This window comes from Alternaria ethzedia (assembly GCF_023757985.1).
Source record: "Alternaria ethzedia strain BMP 0044 chromosome Unknown scaffold_15, whole genome shotgun sequence".
Taxonomy (NCBI): Eukaryota; Fungi; Ascomycota; class Dothideomycetes; order Pleosporales; family Pleosporaceae; genus Alternaria; species Alternaria ethzedia.
In genome coordinates, this window is record NW_026056208.1 from 373,477 (window position 1) to 388,534 (window position 15,058).

Here is a 15,058-nt window from a genome sequence, read left to right on the forward strand (position 1 = left end):
TTGGCCTTGAAATGGGTTTCCGGGGTCTGCACGGAGACCTAAGAAAAGACGCGCCACGTTACGCGAACCCAAGACAACCGCACCCAACCTCAGCCTACATAACCGGAACCGTCGTCTTCACCGTTCTAGGAAGTCCGGTGTGGCATTCTACTTCAGAGACAAGGCTACAGCGACAAGGCTACGAGGCAAAGTAATGACTACCAGTTGATGGAGTGCACAGCAACCTAGCAAACCATGCACGGTTTCATCGGCGTTGAGCCCCAGCGATCCGCAGCTGCTGCGTAGACCGCGGCCAACATCCTCCTGCCAGCGATGATCATCCAAGGAACATGTTTTGCGATTTGGTCACTTCGTACCGTTCACCAGCGTTCATGCGCGTCTACGTTGAGGGCGCGGGAGGATGGCCCCGCGCCCCAACGCGCATACCCGCCGGAAGGAACGTAGCGCATGTCAGCCGCGCCCTCCGTCAGCAGCATCTACAAATCATCGCAAGCGCCTATACACCCCAAGATTAGATGCATGACGCAGCGTTGCCGAGTTGCCTATGCGCTTACAAGTGCATCGCAGGACACTAATCCTAGGGAAAAGGCAGAGGGGCTCTGAACAGCGAACCAGAGACGCCAAGGTCCTATTTACCCAGGACAAAAGTGTAGCAGCTTGAGATGAACTGCCGAACTGAACGTCAAGGTAAGCAGTACCAAGAAAGTGTTGTAGCGATATTCTAGGATTGATCGCCTCGTGTACTGTTTTTGGCCCGCACCCTGGACAACTCGAAGCACACGCGAGGCTCTGCTTCACCCATAATTCGCCTTACCAGCTACAGCCTTTCTACTCCATGACCTGCTCTTTCGTCATGCTTAGGGTGATATGGGGTAAGAAGGTCTGACCATTTCACTATTTCCTTATCGTTTCCTTCTGGGTCAGTTTCCTGGACGTTGTCCATTTTTCCCTTATGTCGAATATGAAGTTAGCGAGTGGATATTTCCTGCCCCGAAGTACATCAGCCAGCCCCATCGACCGAGCAAATACCATCAGGGCTGCATCATGGGCCATTCTTATCATTACGATGATGGTTTTCGGAGCACGGCAGATAATGAAGGTTGTTGTCTTTCGGAGAATGGCGCTCGATGATCTCTTGATATTTGTGGCTTTTGTAAGTTGCACAACATATCTCTCGAACTTTGCTAATGCATGCAGTCCTTTGCCGTCAGTCTTTCAATCATAGCTCTTGTCTTGTCGTTCGAAGGTCTCGGCACTGTTGGTCCGTTGACGCCCGAGCAAACCATCTTCCTCATGAAAGGATACTACTCGTCTGAAATTGTCTACATTGTAGCCATTGGCTTCGCGAAGTTATCAATCTTGGTAATATTCTACAATGTCGTTGTAACGCAACGCATCATCCGCCGAGCTGTGGTAGCTTTCAGTGCGGTAGTGTCAGTCTGGACAGCGGCGTCGCTTGTCGCGATTGCGTTTCAGTGCCAGCTACCTCGACCTTGGCAGATTGTAGGCCCAAGATGCTTCAACTCGGTATGCAACATGGGACCTAACGAAACACGATCTGGAAGCTGACCTGGATAGCGCATCTTTTGGATCGTCTATTGTATCGTCGACATTTCCACCGAAGTCGCAATCATTATGCTTTCCATACACCTCGTAGCATACCTTCAAGTACGGCTCTCCAGAAAATTCGCAGTCATTGCATGCTTTGCGCCGCGCATGCTGGTGCTGATTTTGGCAATTGTTCGTCTCGTTTTGCTATTCCCGGCCACGCTCCATGGCGATCCTCAGTACCGACTCTGGGTGCCGGCGATCGTATCGCAAGCCCATGTATGCCTCAGCATCGCAACTGCCAGCATTCCATACATGGTGCCCTTCTTCAAGGGTATGGATGGTGACTTGCGAAGGACTCACTCGACGAAGAGTCGCCTCCATCTCATCGATGAAGAGACAGGACGCTCAAGGTCCTCGTTGTGGTTTCGTCGACACAATAAGACCAAGGCTCTTGAACTCTGGAACCCGACTGCAGATGCCGTTGTTCCATACAATCGCGTGCCGCAGCTCTCGCCTTATATTCCCGCTCCAAGACCTTTATCGCCTTTATCGCCTCCTCGGCCGCAGACGCCGCTCGGCAAGCAGGCTAGCGTTCGCGGTTTGAACATATATATCCCCTGTCGAGATCCTCGGCGGCAACGAAGCTTAGATTGGGCGAGTCCGCGCACAGAAAGCTCGGGCGTGCTTTCGCCATCGTGCGCATCACCACAAGCTTTGCTTCCGCAATCGTTCATCCCTTCCAGGAAGGCACCCAGCCCACCAACAAAGATCTACAGCCCCAGACCAACTTCCTCAAGCTCATGCTACTCCAGTCGCACCCCAACGCCGGCTTTGACTACGCCATATGCGGAACGCTTCTCGCTATTCCCGGCTCAAAGCTCCTCCTCCGTCTCACCGCAGCCACAGTACAGCCCATCTCGGGTGCCACCAATTCGAGCAATGCGATCGCAAACGATATCCACGGGCGTGAAGTCTCCTGGTCCGCCAGTCCTGAAGAGTCCCTCTGGTCCAGGGGCGCTGATAACACGGTCGTCCAGCCGTGCGCAGCCTCGGAAGTTCAGTACCACAACGCATCTTCAGACGCCACCGCTGATGACTACATATGAGGGGACTGCAATCAGACCCGGTTCGATACAAGACTTGACTTCCCCCATGGGTGCAGCCATCAATGGCTGGTTTAGCAGTGCCAAGACAGACTATCCTTCGCCATCGTCACCCATGGAGGCCCCACCGAATTGGCAACCCAAGACCGATCAATATGAGCTTTCACCAATGCGCTCAGTCGCTCACCCAAGATCGCCACCTCCAAGTCATATGCGCTCACATGCTCGTGCAGACATACCGCACGATGCGCCGCCGCTTCGTTCGCCTCACGACACCCTACTTCACACCCGAGCTTCCAGTTCGCAAACCATTCCTTCTGTACGCGATGTGCGGCATAGTCCGAGGATCGTGCATTGTGAACCCTTCTAGCTGTAGATCCTTCAGTTTCTGTACCATTTTGTCCTTCGTCTTGCATCTGGGCGGCGTTAAGAGGGTTTCTTCCAACAATTTGTCGCATTGAACGATACGATGATTGTATCACGAACTGTATAACATGTATTTGTACTTTCCGTTTACGGGTCTATCTCTAGACCACAAGGTTTTGGCGGTTCTTCTCTGGCGTTCATGGAGTCGGAAGGATATGATGTTGATTGCCTCGGCATTCTCATGGCGCGTCTTTGCAGCTATTTCAACAAGCTAATTCACGAACATTCGAGTCAAACGCTTTCACACTAATGTGCGTAAAAGAAGGCACCTTTTCCACACGACGGGTGAGTGAGTTGCGTCGTGCAATCTCGCCGCTTGGCCACTTTCACAACAATTGTAGGTGAACACTACGCTTGTAACCAATTATAAAAACTCCCAAACTTCACCCTTATCGACAATCACACCAACCATTACTTTCAATCAACTCGGTCAAACTCTGATGTCTGCGGCATACAGCAAAACGACTGCCGACGTATTCCGTCTTTGGAAGGTCGACAGCTTCACGGATTCCTCTGGACGGACATCATGTGCCAAAGATGAACGAGAGCACTTCCGACTTCGCTGTCTTGCACTTAAAAAGGTTGTGTCAACCCTAAGGCAAGATTATCAGTCCAAGCAGGCGAAAGAAGTGGAACTCGAAGACTTCATCGCCCGGAAGCTTAAATACACGGACAACCCAGACAACACTGCGCATGCTGCCTTGTACCAGAAGCGCCTGTTAGCCCACCAATCTACAGCTCAAGCTACTAAAGAAAGACTGGCACGCGTTGAAGCAGAGCTGGATTTCGTTCTGGAGCACAATAGCGAAGCGAGGGTCTTTTGCGAACTCATCTCCGAGAAGTTACCCACAGAACTTGTAGACATAGTTTACGCTTTTGTCGAACCCTACCCCAAGGAACTTGAAGTCGACTATGACGTCGAACACAAAGAGCCTTTGGGAGACGAATCCAGCAACCAAGAAGTCGTGGAACGAGTATACACCTCTAAGTCTCTGAACGGAGAGTTCAATGGAAAAGATTGCAAAACGCCCTGGTATCTAGACACCAACATCGTGAGCCCTGAGTTTGCCGAGGAGAAGATGAAGGCCTTCCACCGCGAGACGGTTTTCTCCATCGACCGCGTAGTACACCTTACGCGCTTCCTCAACCAGAACCCATGGAGGGGATACGAGCACCTGGTCCCAAGGGAATTCGTGCGCAACATTCTTCTCAAGATACCGTTAGATATGTGCCACGAGGAATGGATGGGCCCGGAAGACTCGGAAACTGAGGAAGAAAGCCAAGCATATCTGGACTCAATCTCAGGCTCTGCGGATGAAGGTTTAGAATATGAAGCGTACGACCCAGTACTTGAGGAAAATCCAGAGCTGTCGTCTCTATGGCGACTTGTCGCTGGAGATACTCTCTTGAACGAGCTCGCGCCGCTACAGACCCTCACACAGAGAGGTGTTCGAATTACTATAGACGTCCGGCCCAGCATGAGGACTTGGTCCTTAATTCTGCCGAAACATATCATGGAGGCATGGAGGGACTCTTCCCACGAGGGCCCATTCAAATATGAAGGGGGCGACGAAGCAGAAAATGAGTGGGAAAACACGGAAGACTTTGAACTCATTGGACGTCTTCTGCTGCTGGTGCTGATGCAGAAGTTGCTGCCGTTCTTCCAGGATCTGGTTAAGAAGGGACAAGTCGTAACGATTTTGGATAGCCGAGAGAAGTGGTCCTGGGTCATGAGCAGGGACAGCATGAGTGTGGATGACTTGCTTGAATGTAGGCAGGCCTTTTGGGCTCAGAAGCCAGAAGGCGTTTTCGGGGGCGAGGCGTTGGAGTTCCGTATACCGGGTGTTGAGGACGTTGGAGACGTATAAGTCTTTGACGGTCAGTATACTTGAGCAGGTCATGCGCTCCGTATGGATATAGTGCTCTATCAATTCATGGTTTGCCGTCTGCATCAGCATGAAAACGAAACTTCACACACTCTGGGAGGTGATGTAGACGTCTGGGTGATTTCCATTATCCTATATGAAGTAACCATAGAAGTGTTCGCTTCCTCCCTTAATCATAGTGCATGTACACATATCATCCCATTCATTCATTCATCTATTTGATCAAGTCAGTATTGATCATGCATACTGCATCCATCTTACTAACATGAAGCCACTTCTGCACACCCTCCAAGCAGCCTTTCGTTGTGAAGTCCAGCGTGTCCTCAGTAAAGCTCGCGCATTGACCCGACGCTGTCTTGTAATCCTCAAGCTCCAACCTTAGTCTCCAGCCCCTACTCTTGAGCTTTTGGAGGATTGGCAGCAGGACATTAAGCAGATAATTCCTATGTCTTACGTCGTATTCTATGGCGACTGTGAGGATGCGACTCTTACTACCCATCGGCAGCAAAGTGGTGAGAAAATCAAGACGCCGCTTGAGAACCATTTTAGGACTTTTGTGGAGCATCAAAAGCTCGGTGATTGGCGGCGACGCTCTTGTATACGGAGTGTCGAAGCCGAATTCATAACCTGCCTCCTCCATCTTTTTGAAGTGGCGCTCGTTGATATCAAACGAGATTTTTGAGACTAGCTTGTTTAGGTCAAGCTGTAGTCCGGACGTGTCTGAAGCGAGAAACAGGGCTATGTTCTCTTCTTCACTTGGAAGTTCAAATGTAAATTGCGTCGTGCGATAGAAGTGCGCGACGAACTCCAGGTAGATCTCTGGGCCTAAGCCCTTGTGATGAGCGAGGTCGAAGCGGTTCCCATCTTCCTCATTTTCGAAGAATATGCCGCCAGCTTCGGCTTTTCTGACTATGACGTGACTTGGCATGATTTCACCGTATATCGCGTCGCGAAGCTCCGTTGGAAGCATGTCGGTCAGCTCCATACTCATGCCAATGTAGGCGATGCTTGAAGACTCGTGCGGCATTGCGCTTGTGTCTTGTTCGCGCTGCCTGATTTGCGGAATCTCTGCTTTACTAGTCTCTTCCTTGATGACTTCTGGCTTGCTAGTGCCGAAGCGTTTGTCTAGGGTAGTCCAAAACATCTTTTCTCGATGCGACTTTTCGAGCAACTCAGCGCTTCGCAGCTCAGTAATCTTGCACTGCATTTGCAGATCTTTGATGTTGGCCATGATGTTGGTAATGTTGAGATTGAAGTGAAGTAGTACTTTGTAGTTATGTTCTTGCGTCTTAGTCGAGCGAATGTAGATATTTGTAGTTCGCGGATGTGTTTTGGTACTAGCGTCAAGGTCTTCGATACTGTCTGATGATGAAGATGTCTAAGTAGAAAAGCCTGGGATGCAGCCATTATATACGATTTCCACCTCTGACTCACATCCGAACGCCCATTCGATCGGCTTCCTCCACCGGTACTGCGATAACGAAGAGCGAGCAACCTCCAATCGGGGCCTCCCGAATACAACGCACCAACACTGGGAATTGCTAAAGTATGTGTCATGTCTTGCTGCGCCTGTGACTCGGACCTGAGCGCCGATGCGATACCTTGGTAAAGTCCATTCTATCCACTTCCCCAGTGGTACTGCGCTGACGCAGAGTGAGCAACGGTCCAATCAAGCCATCCCAGATACGTCGCATCGGCACTGGAGGTAACCAAAATATGCGTCATGTCTTGCTGCACACATACCATTACATCATGGGGAGTAGAGACTTTCCAAGGCAGTGTACACGTCTGGCTCCAAGAACTTTTGATGTGATGTGACACAAATTGTTCTGCTTTGCTGCATACACACTGTTGTAAGATGACAAATGGATAGCCTCCGACTGGACGTAGACGTCTAGCTCCAAACATGTTTTGTGAATTGCGAAATTTCGGTACTGCGAAACGAAGCCGGGAGGTGCGCCGACCAACCACAGTAACTGTACTTCTAACGGCACCAAATTTTCACGCAAAAGGACTGTGTTCGCAGGACATACATCGCGATCACATGGTACTGCGATGACCCATACCAGGACCCACAAACGACGTCCGCATCATACAATGGTGACGGGAATTGCGACTTGAGGCCGCGGGATATATTCGGCTCAAACTGGCGCGTCACGCCCCGCCACAGCTTAGCCCACAGTCCTCTCCCCACCTAATACTCCCTCTTCACATGCCACAACTCCCACGGCGCCTCCCACGCCAACAAAATCCCAATCGCCTCTTTGTACTCCTCGCTCTTAACCGCCTCCTCAAAATACTGCATACCCTCCCATCCCCTCGCCACAAAAAAGCACTTCGCCTTCTCCTTCTTCACATCCTTGTGTTCCAGCTCCTCCATCACCCATCCATACGTCAACCCTCCGCTCCCCTTCAAAGCCTTCGCACAAATATCGTTGAACTTGTTGAAATCCTTCTCGATCTTATTCCTGAACGACTCGTTGATCTTGTTGGCTGGGAAGTAGATTTGCACGAATTCGACCAGGGGAGAGGACATGGGGCCGCTGTTGTCGAAGGCGGATTGGCCGTCTTTGAAAGTGACGTGGAACATCTTGTTGGGGTTTCCGAGGGTCTTGATGACGGTCTCGCGGTACGTGTTTGCTTCCGCTGAGGACTCGGCTTTGGGGTCGTGCCATTCCGATGTCAGCTGCAGGTTGCGCTTATCCTGGGTTTGGGTGCCTAGGACGTAGTTTTCGGGGGCTTTGGCGCCTTTGAGGGCTTTGACGGCGGCGTGGGCTGCTGCGTCGGCTTCCGAGGCGGAGGGCGCGCGGAAGTGGATTATTTGTGTTACTGTCATATTGGGCGGCTGCGGAGTGAGTTGGTAAAGCTGTCAGGTGAGTTGCTCGTGATGGAGATGTATATGTTCACGATACTTTAGTATTGAGTCGTTGCGCATGAGGTCGGACGTGTAGCCCGCGAGCTTTGTAATCTGGAGCTACCAACCACCGACACCGATGTCCGCATGTTTGGCTTCGGCGTTACGTGTCATGAACCAGGTTTCAGGCGTGCGTTCAGCCACGGCGTGCCGCAAAGTACACGTTAAGGCGCCGTGTGGATACGTCGTTGGCATGTTACTGGATGTCAATAGCCCTGGAGATGCAAGCATGCGGGGTATCAACGCGCCTCGGCACCCCAACACTCACGTTGTGTCGCGGCATGACAGGACTCGAATCTGAAGATACACTGGGTAGAGGTGTGCGCTGATATCATGCGAGTAATGGCCACAATTCGCTACAAGAGTCCGAAGCGTTGCACCGTCAGCGATGACGATCTGGGACATGGGTGCCAAGAAGCGCTATTCCACATATGGTAGCGCACCCTGGTGACATCACCATATTCGGGAAGAGCGGCACTGTTTGGAAGGCCCAGCCCACGAGCGGCGAGGATAGTAATACATTATACGAGAATCGTGTATCTAATCTTATTCGTAGCTTCGCAGAAGCTGCATCTATGTATGTAAAAATAGCAACCCCAACTCCTGCAAATGCTAGACTCGCTTGCTTGTAAAACACGACAACAAAAGAAATGCGTTTTGATGTGCTGAGGGAAGTGCGGTGGATAACATGTTGAAAGGAAAAGAGGTGATGAGCGATGGGTGCGAGAAACCCGGTGACATGTGCAGCCTCTCCTAGAAGCTGAACAGCCCCGACCTTCTCTTGCCCAACGGGTAAACGATAAGCGCAGCAAGGAACAAGCCTACTGTGATACCAATAGCGATCTGGATGACAGAGAAACCGACATCTAGAGCGATAGAGTTGATGCTTGTGCTGCCGCCAACGTCGGCGCTGCTGATTGTCGTAGCGTTGCCAGTCTGGTTGCGCACGATCTGGTCGGCCGAAGTCAGACCCGATACGAGGGAGCCTTGAACACTGAGTCCAGACGGAACTTGTACGAAGATAGCTGGCAACATGGCGGCTGCGGCAAGACCGTAGCCAATCTTGCGAGTGTGGGGTGTGAAGTCGCTGACTGAGCTGGCTCGTGATGTGTGACCACTGCTGGTGTGGGTTGGGTCATAAGCCGATCGCTCGACCTTTTGAGTACGGAGCGTGAGCGGTCCGTGGTTCTTCTTCTGCCACATCTTTCGCACCTTCACGAAGTGGGGTCGCAGCTTGTTCTCCCAGGTGTCATGACCCCAGTTCTCGATGTGACGACCGAAGCGAGCATGGGCGTTGGCGGCGATACCGATAGCCAGTGCTCCGAGCGTGTTGCTGACCTGCGCGTTGCTCTTGAAGTACTTTGAGCTGTGGAAGTTGACAACCCAGCCGATGAAAGCGATGACAGTCATGGAGGGCATCTGCTTGTACTTGGCTTGGTTGACGATTTGCAGGCAGATGGCGAATCCAGGAACAAAGAGATAATAGAAGTTGGTCGACATGGGTTCGTGGCATGTGGTGCGCGAGGTGGCATTGTGGTCCATCATGCCATATAGTACAGTGCCGATGGTGATACCGAAACCAAGGAAGAGGGAGTAGATGATAGCGTAGACCATGCGCACAGATCCAGCGACGATGTGCTTGCTTTGGAGCTCCAGCGATGCGCAAAGCACCATGAAACCGGGTAGGATGAGGGCAATACTAGACTGAGCCATGGCACTGAAGCAGAAGATCTCTTTCCCGTCATGTCGGATGGACCCAAGGGCGCGCGCCGCAAAGCTGGTGATAACCGATGCTCCAATCTCGAAGACGTTGCTGATAAGATCGTTTCCGGGTGCAACGACGAGTTGGAGCCATCCGATGAGGCAACCCAAGAGGAAGCAGAAGGGTAAGTCGACAAACCGAGCCTGGAACGCGAAGGGCCCTACAGTCGCGGATGCCAAACCGTACATCGGTACGCGAAGCCATTTGTTGAACTTGTCTTTGCGCCCCATGATAGCGTCAAGTCGAGGTGTGGCTTCTTCGACGCCAATCCTGTCGTGTACCACGTCCTTGTAGATCTCATGGACGTCGTGCAGTTTACCGAGATCGACACCCTGACTAGTTCGAACGAGCTTGACCTCACTGGTGTGAACAGAGGAGTCATCGAACGCGACGATCATGCAACCTGGCATGTACAAGAACTGTGCTTCGATCTCCAAGACACGAGCCGACATGTTCAGGTACTCCTCCAGTCGATGAGTGGGGGCTCCGTACATCATGAGCGCTTTGCACAGCTTGCGGAGATAGTTCTGACGCGCGAGTGTACCAGCGAGATGGATTTTAATCTTGATCTCCTCTTCCTTTCTCTTGTTCTTCTTGAACGGGAGTATAGACTCGTCTGACTTGGATCGCTTTCCCATGCCAGGGCGCGCCGCGGTCTTCTTGTATTGTTGATCATACTCCTGACCCAGTTCTTGTTGTGCAGGCGCCGCAAAGCTGTGCGCCGACGATCCGACCAAGTGCGAGATGGAAGTTGCGGACTGGTTGTTGGAGTGACTCCTGAACCAGGGACGTCCTCCGCGCGGGGTAGAATATCCGGAAGCGGGTGGTGAGGGGTTGGGTGAGTTCGCAGCAGTCGAAGCTCCGCTGAACGTGCTGGTGCTGAGGGTTCGGTGATGGATGGGTTTGCGTGATGACGAAGATGACGAAGGTGGCGCCGCGTTACTAGACATCTTCATTAGGGTACCCAATACTCCTGTCCGGTACTTGGTAGGACGAACGACGTGTTCGTCCTCAACCTCCATAGCATCCGGTGTCACCTGGCCTGAACGTAATGGGGCTTCGGTATGGTAAAGATCCTCGGCGCTCAATGCGGGCTGTCCATTAGCAGCGCGTATGGTGTGCTGACGAAGGAGCATGGATGCGCGCTTCATGAACTGCGGGTCTTCATCGTCGTCGTCAGTCGTTTCGCCGACTGATTCGTACTGCTTTGACAGATTCTGGAGTTCAACTGGTGGAGAAGCCAGCTCCTTGGAGTTTCGCCGGGATACTGGAGCAGAGTAAGTGCCCACTGACTTCGACAATCTTGCCGCACGGCGTTGAGCAGCGAGTCCAGATCTCTCCTTGAGCTCCTGGTGCACTGAAGGCGTCGCTGCCGCATTCTGGTCGTCGAATGGATTTGGTTGGTCGTTGAGGTAGAACTCCGGGGGCGGAGTCCGAGGGCCTGGCTTCCGAATGGCTGGTCGGGGTTTCTGTACATCCTTTGGAGCAGTGATAGGTTCCTGGATAACCTCTTCTGGTAGATGTTCGTTTCCAAGAGCTAAGCGTAGCGAGGCACGGATCTTCTGGAGATCATCATGTGATACATCATTCCGCACGAGAGGGGTGTTTTGCCCGGCAGAGCCAGTGTCCTCAGGTGACTGTGTTGCTCGTACAGCGGGGTGTTCTGCTTGCCAACCAACGCGTTTCCTGCCGGGAGTGGTAGACATCTGGTCCTCGAGTTCGAAAGTGGCCTGACGAGAGGGACCGGCGTCTTGAGAGGGATTCATGATGATATTGTGTTGTTTGGGCACTATCGTGGGCTAGTTGGGCGCTTCAGGAGTAGCCAGTGCGCTCGCAATAATGACCAATGCGCCGGATTCCGCGACTCGGTGCATACAACGTTCGCGTGGTGAGTGCTGACTGTGCGCTAATCAGGCGGCGGTACTCAATAGGCGAGTTGGTATCCGGTCCCGTTCATGCGCCTGCAGGTGGATCTATCGAGTATCGTGAGTTCCAAGGTACAAACAGGGTATGACTGGTTGCTGTGGCCTGTGTGCGGATGGTGCCTAGAAATCGAATAATGATATCGTAATGACAGGAAAAGGTACGAATGAAGTGTTGCTTTGAGTCAAAAGCTGGGATCGCGATGGAAGGCGAGTACTCCTAATGTTGCGTGGGATTGATAAGAGCCTCTAGTGCAATGGTGTGTGTCGCGTAGTCCCGAACGGGTCTGTAAGGGTTCTCAAACTCTGTAGTGGCGTGCCGACCCAATTTTCCTAGTCGAAACACAGCGGCCAGAAGGTTCGGTGTCGGGTTCGTCAGCTCGACAGCGTGAGGGTGGAGCGGAAAGTGCAGGGGACGTGGAACGTCGGGAGCGCCAAAATCGCGACAGGCACCAGAAATCGTAGCCCAAACTTCCAGAACCTTGATCGCTGCAGCGGTTGTGGCTGCACCGGCGTTAAATATATTTTAGGGAACCCGCGAAGGCCGACGCAAAAGAGCCGCAAGCGTGCCGAAGATATCAGAGTATAAAGACGCCTGCATTCGCCGGACGCGCAGAGTTTTTAGGGAGCCGTCAGGAGTCGGCGTACGACGACTTTGAAGCAACATGTTAGCAGCAGGATTGCACAATGTTTGATGAAGCTCTTGGACTGACGACAGTGGACAAAGCGCGGACACCGCTACAGCCAAGATTTGCAGTCACCCATACCCAGGACGGATGTCGGCGCAGCAAGAAAAGTGGACATCGTGGTGCCAAAGCTTGGGACATTCTGGTTGAGGGAAACCGAGATAAGGAGACAGTGGGTATAACTGGGTCGTCCAAGCCTCTCAGCGCGCGTCGGCCCAATCGTCGCAAACCTAGGGGCATCGTGGGAATGAGCTTGGAGTGCTATGATAGCATGGGTGGAGCAATGGCTCCTAGGCGATGATCGAGAATTAACCAGCGCCTAGGTTCATCACACGGTTGAGTCATGGCAGCGGAGGCGCACTGAAAAGGAATGCGTTGAACACGATAGCGATGGATGCATTACCTAGGTCGTCGCATGGTGTTGGATTTGGGTGTGGTCGCGTTGGTGGCGAACGAGCGCAAACTTGCGGCTCAAATTCTCTGAAAGGCCGGTAAAGCTTATTTCGCGAGCCCGGGAGTCCCTGCGCATCTCACGGTCCCAACAACAATGCGCCGCGAGAGAAGTCGGAGCGCATGTTTCGGTGTCGCTCGCATCGTCACATGCTAGGGTGTTTGGGTGTGACGGACACGACGATACGCCATGATCATGACGTCGCGCGCGGGTGGTGCGTTCTAATTCTGTTAGGATCTCACCACCTGCCACCACTACGACTTATCTCCACTCTCCACAAGGTTCGCGACCTCCAGATGTCGATAGCGTGGGCCACGTCTTCCCAACACTTCTGATGTGTATCGCAATGTCTTCGTCACCATCTTCGTAAGACGCACTCGCTATAGCAACGGTTGCTTGCCTCCTGTCGGGCTCAGGCGCGCGCCAGAGTTATGATCATCAGGGGAGACGCGTGCTCTTCCTTACGTCATACCTAGGTACCTCACGATCCACCAGCCCTGCAGGAAGCATTGTTGCGGCTCCAAGACCCTTTGCTCCACTATCACGGCTATCATTACTCAGCGCATCACGTGCACGAGTGCCGGTCCGGGCGGTCCCACGATGTCCCGGTGCCGATTACCTACCATGGATGTGGGGCAGTCGACTCGTTCCCCGCACCTGCCAGCTGCAGCTCAGCCGACACTCTGCGAGTTGGCATGGAGAAGTTTGGAGGCGGGGATGTGACAGCCCCACCATAATGGACATGTCATCTGAGTTTCTTAAAGGATGACATGTGGTTGAGATATACTTCCTCATCATCTGCATGCAGTAGACCAAATCTGTCACAATGCCGAAGATTAATCACGTATGTTCCTCCGTGATGGCTTGCATGTGCATATTGCTAACACCGATAGGTCGTCATTGTAGGAGCTGGCCCTTCCGGTCTCTTGCTTGGAATTCTTCTAGCGAAGAACCTCAGCATCAAAGTTACCATCCTCGACGCGGACACCAAGATCAACGACAACCCGCGGGCTGCTCACTATGCGCCTTCGGCGGTCTACGACTTCCATCGCGCAGGCATCATAGACGATGTACGTGCCGTCGGGCTGCACCCTAAAGGTGTATGCTGGCGCTTGCAGGATGGGACCTTTCTAGGTGGCATGGGCCGCGATCCAGAAGACTCAAAATACGCAATGGTTGTGCTACCGCTCGATCAATTAGGCCCCCTACTTGTGAAGCATTTTGAAAGCTACCCGAACACCGAGATCAAGTGGGGCCACAAATTGACCGGTGTGGAGCAAGACGACAACAGCGCGACCGCGGTTGTCGAGACAATTGATGGCGAGAAGAAGAAGATTTCAGGCGATTATCTAGTTGGTGCTGATGGCGCGTCAAGTGGTGTGCGCACAGCGTTGTTCGGGAAGGAATATCCAGGGGAGACGCTGAAGGCGCAAATTGTCGCTACCAATGTCTACCTACCCTTCGACGAGAAATTCGACTGGTGGGATTCAAACTTCATCGTCCACCCCACGGATTGGTACATGGCCGCAAAGATCACCAACGACGGCCTCTGGCGAGTGACATATGGCGACTCTGAAGGCCTCTCAAAAGAAGAGCTCGTAAAACGCCAACCCCTCCGCTACGAGCAAATCCTACCCGGTCACCCCAAGCCCCATGAGTACAAGCTCAAGAGCATGAGCCCCTACAAACTCCAACAAAGATGCGCGCCCAGCTTCCGCGTAGGCCGAATTGTACTAGTCGCCGACGCAGCGCATCTGTGCAATCCATTGTATGTATCCCAGTTTATGATGAGCGGACTCTACTAACATACCGTTAGCGGCGGCATGGGCCTCACAGGCGGTTTCGCCGACGTCGGCTCCCTCTACGACTGCTTCACCGGCATCCACCTCGACGAACTCGACAACTCCATCCTCGACAAGTACTCTGAAATCCGCATCAAGATCTGGCGCGAAATGATCGACCCCATGTCGCGCGAAAATTTCCACCGCCTCTGGGACCCCGAGCACGAGGAGAAGAGGAAGGAGTTCTTCAAGATGTGTGAGAGGGCGAGTGATGATCCGGTGTGGGGCAAGAGCGTTGCAGAGACTATACATCAGGTTCGACATGATTTCACGCAGTACTTTAAGAGTAAGCAGAAGGGGAGTGGGAAGGCAATGGGGGAGCTGGCTACGGCGAATGGGGTGTTGGCCGAGAATAGCGCGGCGGCGTAGTCATGGGAGGAACGAGACGTTTTCGGGATGCAGACTTTAGTATGCGTGTTGCGGAACATCGTGCAATCATGATGTTGCAAGTATCATTACGAAACAGCACGTATAGAAAGCTAATTAAAGCTTCTATGGCAAGTGAACAAACTACAA

General features: G+C 52.6%; 6 protein-coding genes across 6 annotated transcripts; 3 read left to right on the forward strand and 3 right to left on the reverse strand.

Annotated features, from left to right (window-relative positions):
* Positions 1–1,863: 1,863 nt before the first annotated feature.
* Positions 1,864–2,657, forward strand: J4E87_006459 (uncharacterized protein; the record flags this gene model as incomplete). Its single annotated transcript, XM_049378064.1, has 2 exons — positions 1,864–2,142; positions 2,211–2,657. The coding sequence occupies 2 exons, from the start codon at positions 1,864–1,866 to the stop codon at positions 2,655–2,657; spliced, it is 726 nt and encodes a 241-aa protein (XP_049232256.1).
* Positions 2,658–3,520: 863 nt separating this feature from the next.
* J4E87_006460 (uncharacterized protein) lies at positions 3,521–4,948 on the forward strand (the record flags this gene model as incomplete). The annotated part of the gene is made up of 1 exon (XM_049378065.1): positions 3,521–4,948. The coding sequence occupies one exon, from the start codon at positions 3,521–3,523 to the stop codon at positions 4,946–4,948; it is 1,428 nt and encodes a 475-aa protein (XP_049232257.1).
* Positions 4,949–5,180: 232 nt separating this feature from the next.
* On the reverse strand, positions 5,181–6,197 carry J4E87_006461 (uncharacterized protein; the record flags this gene model as incomplete). Its single annotated transcript, XM_049378066.1, has 1 exon — positions 5,181–6,197. One exon carries the CDS (start codon positions 6,195–6,197, stop codon positions 5,181–5,183), a length of 1,017 nt encoding a protein of 338 aa, XP_049232258.1.
* Positions 6,198–7,160: 963 nt separating this feature from the next.
* Positions 7,161–7,802, reverse strand: J4E87_006462 (uncharacterized protein; the record flags this gene model as incomplete). The annotated part of the gene is made up of 1 exon (XM_049378067.1): positions 7,161–7,802. One exon carries the CDS (start codon positions 7,800–7,802, stop codon positions 7,161–7,163), a length of 642 nt encoding a protein of 213 aa, XP_049232259.1.
* An 831-nt stretch (positions 7,803–8,633) lies between these two features.
* J4E87_006463 (uncharacterized protein) lies at positions 8,634–11,408 on the reverse strand (the record flags this gene model as incomplete). Its single annotated transcript, XM_049378068.1, has 1 exon — positions 8,634–11,408. The coding sequence occupies one exon, from the start codon at positions 11,406–11,408 to the stop codon at positions 8,634–8,636; it is 2,775 nt and encodes a 924-aa protein (XP_049232260.1).
* A 2,119-nt stretch (positions 11,409–13,527) lies between these two features.
* On the forward strand, positions 13,528–14,911 carry J4E87_006464 (uncharacterized protein; the record flags this gene model as incomplete). Its single annotated transcript, XM_049378069.1, has 3 exons — positions 13,528–13,545; positions 13,595–14,469; positions 14,518–14,911. 3 exons carry the CDS (start codon positions 13,528–13,530, stop codon positions 14,909–14,911), a joined length of 1,287 nt encoding a protein of 428 aa, XP_049232261.1.
* Positions 14,912–15,058: the final 147 nt, after the last annotated feature.